The 11,569-nt window shown below is 38.8% G+C and overlaps 2 protein-coding genes, 1 long non-coding RNA gene and 1 other non-coding gene across 4 annotated transcripts; 1 reads left to right on the top strand and 3 right to left on the bottom strand.

The window, feature by feature from the left end:
- Positions 1-4,063: 4,063 nt before the first annotated feature.
- LOC124190702 (CUB and sushi domain-containing protein 3-like) lies at positions 4,064-6,992 on the bottom strand. The gene is made up of 5 exons (XM_046583545.1): positions 6,248-6,992; positions 5,997-6,179; positions 5,725-5,901; positions 4,523-5,616; positions 4,064-4,454 (listed from the first exon to the last, which is right to left on the bottom strand). Exons 1-4 carry the CDS (start codon positions 6,284-6,286, stop codon positions 5,431-5,433), a joined length of 585 nt encoding a protein of 194 aa, XP_046439501.1. The 5' UTR covers positions 6,287-6,992; the 3' UTR covers positions 4,064-4,454; positions 4,523-5,430.
- Positions 6,993-7,432: 440 nt separating this feature from the next.
- Positions 7,433-7,514, bottom strand: Trnas-gcu. The gene has a single exon. It is a non-coding gene; the product is annotated as a tRNA-Ser (tRNA).
- Positions 7,515-7,526: 12 nt separating this feature from the next.
- On the bottom strand, positions 7,527-8,332 carry LOC124190716. Its single transcript, XR_006873049.1, has 3 exons — positions 8,306-8,332; positions 7,880-8,234; positions 7,527-7,820 (listed from the first exon to the last, which is right to left on the bottom strand). It is a non-coding gene; the product is annotated as an uncharacterized LOC124190716 (long non-coding RNA).
- Positions 8,333-9,247: 915 nt separating this feature from the next.
- On the top strand, positions 9,248-10,857 carry LOC124190687. The gene is made up of 6 exons (XM_046583515.1): positions 9,248-9,356; positions 9,493-9,721; positions 9,788-9,883; positions 9,947-10,009; positions 10,070-10,222; positions 10,308-10,857. The coding sequence occupies exons 1-6, from the start codon at positions 9,339-9,341 to the stop codon at positions 10,766-10,768; spliced, it is 1,020 nt and encodes a 339-aa protein (XP_046439471.1). The 5' UTR covers positions 9,248-9,338; the 3' UTR covers positions 10,769-10,857.
- The last annotated feature ends 712 nt before the right edge of the window (positions 10,858-11,569 follow it).

Below are 11,569 nucleotides of genomic sequence, written 5' to 3'. Positions count from 1 at the left end.
ACTGGGCGATGTCAACGATCAAAACGAACAAGGAGTGACTGCACTTCATTACGCCGCCTTCAAATCCAATGAAATCACGGCCGAGCATTTGATCCAAAAGGGCGCTGATGTCAACCGTCTAGACATTGAAGGCCATACTCCACTTCACGTGGCTGCAAGTCAAGCAAAGGACATGAAAATCATCGATGTCTTACTAAAGAATATTGAAGATGAAGCTATTTTCAAAAACGACGCAACAGCAATTGTCGCTTGCGCCAAGATGAATAAAAACGAGCTGCTAGCTGATCAAATTGTTGCTCGGTTGGTGGAAAAAGGCATTGCCAGCATTGAAGAATCCCAAAGTGCCGATGTTGACGCAGAAATGTTTCGAATAACGATCAGAAATAGAGTCCATATCACCACTGAAACATATAATGAAATCGAAATGAATGCACTTCATTTGGCATCAATTTATGCAAAGACGACGGATCTCATCGACGAAGTTCTGGAAAAGGGAGAATTCGACATTAACGGAGTCGACAAAGACGGAAATACACCACTCCACTATGCGATAGAGGGGATGAATCCTGCGATAATCATTCCTCATCTCATTCTAAAGGGGGCCGATCCCAACGCTGGTAATAAGAATGGAGTCACTCCACTTCACAAGGCGGCTACTTACGCAAAAGACGTGCAGGTCGTCGAGTTATTCCTGAATAATCCAGACGTGGATGTCAACTTGATGGACGATGACGGGCGAACTGCGCTAGAATACGCCATGGACAACAAGCACGGGCTGGGCGAAAGAATCGCCAATCTGTTGAAAGGGAAAGCCGACGTGGAAATAGATAACAAACCGGATGCAGCAGAGGCTCTAGATCGCGCCATTAAAAATTCTGACTTGGAAATGATTCGTGCGCTAATCAAAAATGGATTAAATATTAGCGCTGACAAGAATGTACTTCATTTGGCATCGCGTTATGCAAAGACGACGGATATAATCGACGTCATTCTGGAAACGGGAGAGTTTGACATCAACGGAGTGGACAACGATGGACTGACACCTCTTCACCACGCAATACTGGGACTCAATCCTACGATAAATGTTCCTCATCTCATTCAACTGGGAGCCGATCCCAACGTTGCCGATAAGAATGGAGTCACCCCTCTCGACAAGGCAACGAGAAATGCAGAAACAATGAACTTTATAGAGCTATTCATGAAAAGGGAAGCGGTGGGCATTGGTTACTGCGACAAGCAAGAACATAATTTCTATCCTACCAATGTATGTCGTGTTAACTCTTACTAATTCTTCTTCATCACACGTTTCTATCCAAGAGAGGCGAATGAGGTGATCACCCGTCTGAGAAAACAGCTGTCTACCTATTTTCTGAATAGTGTCATGTCTTAACAAGAGATTTAGATAACAGGGGTATTAAGCATTTAAACCTACGGTAATAAACATTAGGGCTTGGGTATCTTAGCGAAAGTTTATAACGAGGCGACTGAACTATGTACGTTGAAACTATTGTAGAGTTTTGCTATTCTCTCTGTATCAATGTTTGCATTTTCTTAGTTCTGTCAATCAATAAACACAAATGTCTATAAAGTCATCGAAAATGTCTGTGCTATCAAACAACTAGGGATAATATGCACCAGAAGTAAAGAAAGTGTTTTCACCTGAACAACGGCGGTGGTAGAGTGTAGAAGGATCAATCACAAAAATCGTTGTCTTCAAGATGTTGGGAAATACAGAGGGCGGAATCCGGAGTTGAAGTCGGGAAGCCGGAAGAATATTTCCTGGAATAAATGGTCTTCATTATTATTTGTGAAATACCGTACTTTGGTGTCGGAATACATTAAACACAATATCCCATTAAGAATAAACTAATTAAATTTAATCTTTGACTAAAACTGAGTAGATTTAAACAAAAGAAATTCGCCGGTAAGAAAGAGTTCACTGAGAGAGGGGAGAACTAGCTTAACCATCCTAGAAGTTAATTTCATAATTAAACCCAAATTAATCGCCCCACCCTAATTTATTATACCCTTGATTTACCTATGATATTTACCATTGACCCCACCTATTTCTACGTTTAAAAAACCAGCCCATTCTCGACCTTGGGAGCTCCATGTTGCATCGTTCTGACTTAACATTAAGTCCTGTGAATGCTGTAGGAAAGTTCGAGTACGCACATAATAACGGCGACAGTTGAAAGCAACCAAAAAAAAATCCTTGAGGTATCTTACCTTAAGAGACAAATGACTCGTCTGGATCTCGCCAACAAAGTAAATCACTTTGTGTATGCTGACATTCACGGCCTGGACCTTGACTCGATGACCGAATGGAGAAAAAAAAGAAAAATCTTAGAGTGATGAACCATATTTTATGATAGCAAGTCAGAATGGTACCTGCTCATCACATCCGCACCACGACTGCGCTATCCGGAAACAGCCCTCAGGACTAGAGACAAAAGATTAGCAAAGTCTATTTTCTCTTGCATCTGGTAAAGGAAGAGCCACTGGGAGGCGTTGTCGAATGAACTCGCCTCGGCAGCTTTAGCCCAGACAACGGCTGGTGAAAGATATACAAGGTACACGATCCTCAACGGAAAACTAATGGCTGGGCTTTGGGCGGCTGCGACAAACTGCCCACTCTTCTCGTGAAACTTCAACAGAATATCCCTCTTGGCCACCAAGTAGTGTTGACTTCCCTGAAAGAGAATTAAAAATTATTAACGAGCGAACGTCATTGTTCATTTATTGACACTCACACTCACACTCGACCCGTGCCGTCGTCCGTCCTTTAACAATTTGCTAGATGCTACAGCAGGAGGTGGTCAGCATTCCAATATCCAAGTGGTGGGGAGTTCATTCGCAAAGGCTTTCCATGTTTCACACCAGACATGTCTTCTTACTGCGGAAACTGACACATCAGTTGGTTGGCAGTGACAAAACCAAACTGAGGAGATAAAAAACTGGAAACAACTGAAATGAAAAGGAAAATTTAATTAAGCGAAATAATAATTAAGTTGTAAGTGGCCCATCATCTTTGATTTCAGATAGTGTTTATACATGCAGCTTACCACTTGTGAATTGCAGCAAGGTTGGCAGCATCACAGCGTAATGGAAAACATTCTGATGGGAGAGAAAAACCATTAGAAATATAGTAAGTAAGGTAGTAAGTAAATTTTGATTGATTTAAACAAATACCATGAATAAGTACGACATTAAAGGGGAAACTGCCTATACATGTTTTCCAGTAAAAAATACTTGACATTAGTGGGTCTTTATGGTTGCATAAACTTAAGTTTGAATCACACACCTGAGAAGTCAAATGTGGAACACTGGATAACAGTTGATTAACTAGCGGCAAACAGGATAATGCTTTTCAACAAAATTGGAAAGCTGAAAGTGGAAATCGTCCATCTTTTATTTCCTGTTGTTCCAAGTGTGATCCCCAAATTATTACTCCATCTAGTCTATGATGCAATAAAATGGAATAAGCAATCAGTTAAGTAATGGCAGTAATGGCTAGAAAGGAGGGAATATTATCTCACTTAACACTTACTGAAATAAGACATTTTTGTCCATCATCATGCCATCACGTTGAGCTAGGACAGCCAATGAATCCAGCAACAATTGATTCTATCACAATTTACCTTTTGCAATTTGGTAGGCCTATTCACAAATAAAAAAAAATTATCCAGATAACAATAACAAGTTTTAACGCAGAGTTGTTGAAAATTCGAAGAAGAAATTTTATACACTAAGAATGTAGCAAAAATTAGAACACAAAGTCACAAACCCTACCGATCTGATCCAAGCTCCAACACGTTTTCAGCTCTTTTCACTTTCTAGTTTTTTTTTTAACAATGTTTTTGACGTCACACTTTAGGTTTCTGCTGGAAATCATCATTATATGAAACACGATTTTTGACCAAGCGATGGGAGAATTTTGCTGCATTTCGCGGCTAACCTGAAACATGCCTGAAATATTCGTCAAACTGGAAACTGGATTTCGGCACCTTAGAATATGAAATAAATAAAATACATTTGGGTTTTAAACTTTGATATTTCTATATAAAACGTGGGCTATTTATGTCTATTAAAATACTCCCATTACAGCGTGCCACATGTTTGCTACACAAATTCATATCCTGACAGATGGATTGTGTGTGCCTGTGGTGTACTACGACCACCACGACCTTGAGGGACTGCAGTATAAAGTGCTAGTTTCTGTCCTTCAGAAAAATGTATGTCAAGATCAGCTTGAGGCTGCATCATTTTTGAATGCATATCACCATCTTTTAGATGGCACAAGATAATCTTTTTACCCTGGCATTCCACAATAAGACTTGTTGCATATTCAATGGAAGTGGATGGTGGCACTGAGAAATCAATAACAGCTTTAGAGATGTGAATATCTCTTGCAACAATGATCGAATATATTTTGCCCGGTTGGACAATCATACCTTGGTAGAAGAATTAAAAAAATAAGTATTTGCGTAGTTGTAAATGTTTTGGTGTTTAAATAACTTACTCCAGAATGACTTTTTTTTAAGACTATTATTGGTCATTTTGATGAGAAATTGTCAAGGCTACAAAAATAATGAGAAAAACGAATTGTTTCAACTCAACTTTCTTATGTTGGAGACAAACACGTTTTCAGTTCAGTTCACTTTCTTGTTTCTCACTGTGGACAATTGACAATTGGACATTGACTTGCCAGATTTCTGAAATCTGATTTCAATAAAATAAACGGAAAACAACGTTGCCAACTTGCCATTTTCTACTTACTTTTTTACGCTTTTTGTTAATCGGTTATTGTCTTTGTCTTATTGACTTGTTGTTGGTTGTTATTTATTATCATCGATGTGATCTGTCAAGTAGCCTTTTTGTGGTTGTAACAGAGTTGGGAGTAGCTCATCAATTCGAGAGCGTGCTCTCAGCTCTGGCGTGCTCACGCAGTCACGCTTTTCCTGCGCTTTTCCCGCTCACCAGTCACCAGTTCCAAGGGAACAAAGGGGGAACGTGAGCGAAAAATGAGCTTCGAGCCACGGCTAGAAATAATAACAACTATACGACGCATAATAATAACTTTAAAAAATTAAGTCCACAATCAATATCTGTGCTAGACTACCCTTCAAATATTGTTTTAATAAAATTGGTTTCCTCCACGTGATAATACCCCGACGATCGCTACATGAATTTAACCCAATAAGAAAATTTTCACAACTGTTCGCATTAAATAAACATTAATACAGCGCCGTCACCCTTAGAAAGAAAATCGCGAATTCCGTACCATCCCGCAAATCCTTCGATAATAATACGGGACGACAAACCATGCTGAAGCTAATGAATCTATTTTTATCGATTTATCTCATAAAACTTTTGAGAAACGGAAAGGAAAGAACAAAAAAAAGCAATAAGGAAGAGAGACAAAAAACATTATTTAAAAATTATGTTTAAGTGTAAGCAAATTTGAGTTGCGGACCCTCTCACAACACCCACTTCATCGGCCACATGAAATAGCCTAAGTAAGCCTACCCACATTGAGGTGATGGTGAAAGGTGTTTTGGCCAATCCGGATTTTTCAAGATGCAGCTGGGAATTCACTGAAGACCCGTCGTACACCTAAATAAACGACAAGTAGTAAAACTTGTTTGTATGGTGACTATTAAAGGATTAGCTATGGGTTAAAGTTATAGAAAAAAATAGCTATTTTAACAAAAGCTCACGCACCAAGACAAAGTCGAACATCTCTTGGGTTTCAAAGATGGCGAATAAAAGTCGAATTTTCGTGCCCGGTTCAGTTACGATATTCCAGCGGTAATCGAACAAATTTGGATACGATGTTGGATAGTTGGGACTTTTAATTGTTCTTGACGATCCCTCAATAATCTCTGTGATCGGCGTTATCTATACATCCAGCCAATCAGGGACAAAGTAGTTATACCAAGATTAGAATATGTAAAATGTAACAAATAATTTCGAGACTTCTGAATCTTTCTTACAGTGATGACATTCCACTGGGCTATAGGCCTACTGTTTGATGCTACTGTTGGCCGAGAAAACATGATCATCATTTGGTGATCAATCGAATACAAGATATCACTTGTCGGCTGGCTAGATGAAACTTCTCCGTCGTACAGCACTAGCCCTGTCAACTTGTCCAGTTCCAACTGTTGTACATCTTTCTGCGCAAAAATGAGAGATGTGAAAATGTAGCTTCAAATTGATCAAAAAATTAAAAGGGAATACTCACTGTCATGGTGAGTTGTTCTTGTTCATCATTAGTTGTCATATTGGAGCTGCGATTTCTTTTTAAAAGTATTGCTGAACCGCTTTTTCCAGCTTCCACAAACCAGGCACATTTAGTTACGTTGTTGTTGTCAGAAAGACTAGTTGGCGATGAAACGACACGTTTTCCGTAAGTGTGGCCTCCGCATCCTTACAAATAATCATAGCGTAAAGAAACAAATTTCGAAACAAATTTCCTGTTCAGGAAAATCCAACAGGAACATCGAAGAGAATTGAGACTTGAGTTGAGAGGGAAAGCAGCAGACGATTTTTCATCGCGAGACAGCGACAATAGCCGTTCCACCTAGCGGTAGAAACCTCAAACTCTTCTGAACGCGGGAATGCTGTCATGTCGAACTAGATTCGTTGTCGCGTTGATTCAGTTTCAAAAATCAAAGACTCAAAGTTATCATATAAAGTTACAAAATAAAAAATAAGTACCCTACCTTAATTAAAGAGGCATAATAACAGGACTTTAAGAACAATCCTGATGGGAGGATTTCATGAGCTGATGTCGTTATAATATTCACTGACATTAAATTGCAAATTTTGGCAACAACAATCTTCCCCTCCCCCCGCTATACACTGATTTATTTCACTATCAAGTATAAGGACAGAATAGAAAACCAGAATCAACTGGTTGGATTCTAAAAAATCTTGAAATCGAGGCGTGGCCCTAAACATGGTAAAAAATGAATCTGAAATCCTAACGAGATTCATCTCACTGTAAAACACAATGCATTTAAGGACTAAATCAAAATAAAAGCAGTAGAGTATTTCAATAAGACTTCCGCATCTTTAAATGGTTAAACTTTGTTTTTTGAAAGCCACAAAATGAATTGTTGAATCAGACTTTTCTTTTGTGATAAAAAACTACAAACGTAAACACTTAACTGACTTTCCAGACTTGTGTCGGTGCCGCACTTGAAATCAAATGGATGTTGGATACGAATTTCATGGTCGGAGAAATTCTTTTCAGTTTTTTTTTTTATCTCGAGATAATTCAGGCTTACACTATCAAAAGTACTATAGTGATTTATTACTCCATTAATTAATTCAATTTCGTCACGATGGGCAGAAGGATACCAAAAACAATTCTATACGTAACACCACTCGCCAAATAGTTAAAATATTTAATGTTTTACCGCTTCGACGTGGATGAGATTCGAACTCATGCGTGCAGAGCACAACAGATTAGCAGTCTGTCGCCTTAACCACTCGGCCACCACGTCTACGAACTCAGTTGCTACCATGATTAAACAAAAAAACATAAAATTTATCTTCGTTTCCAATGCATTATCGGTAGATTGGCGACCCCTGCGACGAATCCAAATTGAAATCCTCCCCGTTGTGTGAAGGTTTAGACTTCACTCGATCTTCAAAAGGCGGGCGTGAAATAGTAAGTTGGCAAGTTGCTCCTAGGCGAAATGTGTGAGTTGTTGCGCCGAGATATGGAGCCGAGTTCTTTCGGGCAAACGAATGACTCGATGACGATGATCCTCGATTCAAATTCTGCATCACTTCACCAAAGTCCAAATCTTAAAAAATCAAACAGAAAAAAAAAAAGAAAATCAGGATCGAATTTTTAAAAAGTTACGATATAGGCAGCTGGCAGCGTTTGATGCACAAACCAATTTTCATGTAATAATCACGAAAAGTTTCCGGTTACGATGCAATCTTTTTCACCGGATTGACTGGAGGCGAAATAGGAACATTCTGATAAGAAATGTCTCAATTCGCTTTCTGTCGGCTCGTTCGATATCGCTTCATCTCCATCTCAGCTTATAAAGAATAAAAAATAACCATCACACTGTTTCGGAGTGAAAACCAAAAAATAAAAACGAATGAAAAGAAAACAGGTAACAAAAGTGGAATCCTCAGCATCGATGCCTTCGGAGGACTCCGGACGAACGTTGAGCATTTTTCCACTGGGCATTGAATCGGCCGATGACCTTCTCGTGGCAAAAGCAACTGGTTTATAAACTGACATAGCTATAAGAATACAAACTACAGCTCTAATAACCTTCCAGCGTCTTTTTTGGTAGGACAATAGAAGTTTTCATGTCCAAAATTCTATGACCGGTTCCGTCGTCCGTCCTTTAAAAATTTGCTACATGCTACAGCAGGAGTTATTCCAATGTCCAAGTGGTGGGGAGTTCAATCGAGAAGGTTTTCCATGTTACACTTGACAAGTTTTCTTACTGTGGAAACTGACGCAGCTGGTTGGCAGTGACAAACTGAGGACACAAAAAAACTGGAAACAACTGAAATGAAAAAGGAAACTAAATTAAGCGATGTAATTATTTAGCTGGTAGGTTGCCCATCATCTTTGATGTCCGATAGTGTTTATACCTGCAGCTTACCACTTGTGAATTGCAGCAAGGTTGGCAGCATCGCAGCATAGGCAATGGGAAAAATTCTGATGGGAGAGAAAAACCATTGAAAAGATAGTATAAGTAAGGCATTAAGTAAATTTTGATTGATTAAAGAATGAAGAACAGTTCATACAATTGAATTAAAATACTAAATTGGAAACATATTTTCCAGTAAAAGGTGAATGAAAGAAAGTCGGATGGGTACTAATGAGTTTGTAACAGAACATCCTTCTGCTGACTGGAAACTGTTAAATAAATTAGAATTTATTTAATTCATTTTTTAATTTTTTTTCGGAATTTTCAAAGCTGGTTTGTCATCTATACTGCTTGTTTTAACATACGACATCGAGTGACATTTCGTCCTTGATTCGTTTTATTTGCATATTTCAATCACGTATCTAAAAATTGGAGGGGTAATGCAGTGAAATTACTCCTGCATTGTTCCAGTATCTGCCACGCCCTGCTAAAAGCTACTGCCACCTTATTTGTATTTGTACACTGATGTCCAAAAATGAATTATTAAAAACCAAAACTACATGTTTTTATTCTTCGTCAAAGAAGTCAAAGAAGATTCGGACCTATAAAAGACGGGACAGACTCCTGAATTTCCACACACTCGACTACGACGACAGTTCAGTAAGTAAGAAGTTCGATAGTCCAAATAAAATCTCGATCGCAACTATGACCAACTTAATAAAGGTAAAGTATTCTTTAAATTGTTTGCACTGGTGTTAATAAAGCCACTGCGTATTAATACACCGGTTTATTGTGTGTGTGTGTGTAATAACTTGAACCTTTATTAAATTTTGTGTACTGAATGTGTTGGATTCTTTAGTGTATTTTGGTCCTGTCTGGTCTGATGGCCTCTTCCGCCTCGGTCCAGCTGCCATCCAGCACCAATGGCTTCCTTCCGTCCTCCCCTTTTTATTTTTACAATCCTGCAACGCTCCCGACCCTCAACTCCCACACTTCTAAACACGAAATGACTTATTACGATTACCCTACATCGACGCTGTTAGAATCCCACGTTGTATTCCTATCAACATGCATGAAGGATTTGAAAGGTAAATTTCAATTTACAAATATTGAAAATATCCAATATTTAAGCAACTACGGTACGTAAATTTCAGATTCGAACCAAAAATTGGCACAAACGTCAAAACTTTTGGAGGAAATAAAAGATACATCGACTAGCGTAATTGAAACTTTAAAAAATGATCTGAACGGTAAAATTTACGAACGACGCCTTATATTTTGAAAACCCATTTTAATTAACCATTTGTTTATAGTCGTTAAACAAGATGTGCAAAGTTCAAAGTCCAAAATCGACGATTTAACAACGGAATTGACAAGTAAGCCTATCCCATTTAAAAGATTTTTGCCTTTAACTAAGCATGAAAGTTATTTTGCAGAGAGTACGGCCGCTTCATCCATCGGCAAAATGCCCGGCTCATGCGGAGATCTCCAGCAAATTGGTCATAAAAAAAGCGGATTGTTTTCCATCATGGAAAGCAACAAAATCGTAAACGTCTATTGCGATTTCACTAAACCATCAAACGATTCAGGTGCATTTCATTACAAAACAAGAAAACTTAAGAGCATTCAATAATTTCTTATGAATGTTTTTTTTCCTTTCCCGCAACAAAGCAGCTTTGCAAAAATGGATCGGATACGCGGACGTGAAATCCCTGCCTACCTATTTCTACGTTCAAAAAAACGCTCCATTCTCGACCGTTGGAGCTCCGATTCCATTTGAAATCGAGAGACTCAACATCGGTGGAGCCATGAATATACAAACAGGGAAATTCACAGCACCACGCAAAGGAGTCTATTTCTTTGCCTTCAATGGAGTTAGCGCGATAAATACTGCACCCAGTAATGTATCTGTGGGTTTGATGGTGAATGGTGTTCAAATCGGGAGAGCCCACTGTGATTCCTCTGCAGGCAAGGAATGGGAAACTCTTACACTCCAGTCGACGATCGAACTCAAAGCGGGAGATTCAGTTTGGTTGCAGATCTTATTCTCGAATGGTGCTTATCTGCAAGACCTCAATGATGGTCAATTTACCCACTTCTCTGGTTGGTTGCTGCAGGAAGATCTTTCACCGTAGTTGAACTGACATTTTCTTACATTGAATTTTGGTTCTGGTGTACGGTGTACGATATACGTTTCTGGATGAAATACAACTTGGGGGATAAAAATGACTACAGCTATTTCATCTGATTTAATAACTGGTTGACGAGAAAATAATTCCCAAAGCGCGGAGAAAACGAGACATTTCTGAACCATTGAAACATATATAAAGTACGAGTCGACTTCCTATCCACCTAACGATAAATTCATACAGTCACGAGCAGGGCACGTTTGACAGGAGCACACACAACCTCGATGAAAGCGCAAATAAAAATTATTGAATTCCTTCCTTCTTTCTCCTCATTCCTTCCTCATTAAGGCATTCTACCTTAATGAGATAGTGGTTGGTTTCTCGTTGCTGATTCCCACGGCCTGGACTACTCGATCCTGATGGACCAAATTACGTGCTCTCAGCAGCAGACGATTTTTCATGGTAAGAGATGGTAACCAACGCCACCTAGCGGTAGAAAATTCAAACTCTTCTGAGCGGGAGAAAACCTCAAATCAAATTAGATAATTCGTCGTCTCGTTGATTGTTATAATTTCACAGTTCGTACAGAAGCTAGATTCAAACACCACAGAGATGGAATGTTTGCGTTGATTTTAATTCGTTTCGATTCTTAACTTGTAATGTGAGTTAATTTAAATTTTCATTAAAAAATACTTAAGACAAGCATCAATAAATTACAATGAAACTCATCAACAGTCGGAGGCATCCCGAGGCCTCCATTTCAGAAATAAAATCTAGTCAACTTAAAAAAGGGTCGTAAAAAGGAAA

The sequence above is a fragment of the Daphnia pulex genome, chromosome 3 (assembly GCF_021134715.1).
Source record: "Daphnia pulex isolate KAP4 chromosome 3, ASM2113471v1".
In the NCBI taxonomy this organism is placed as follows: domain Eukaryota; kingdom Metazoa; phylum Arthropoda; class Branchiopoda; order Diplostraca; family Daphniidae; genus Daphnia; species Daphnia pulex.
Note: the sequence above shows the minus strand (reverse complement) of the source record. Positions and strands in the feature narration are given on the sequence as shown.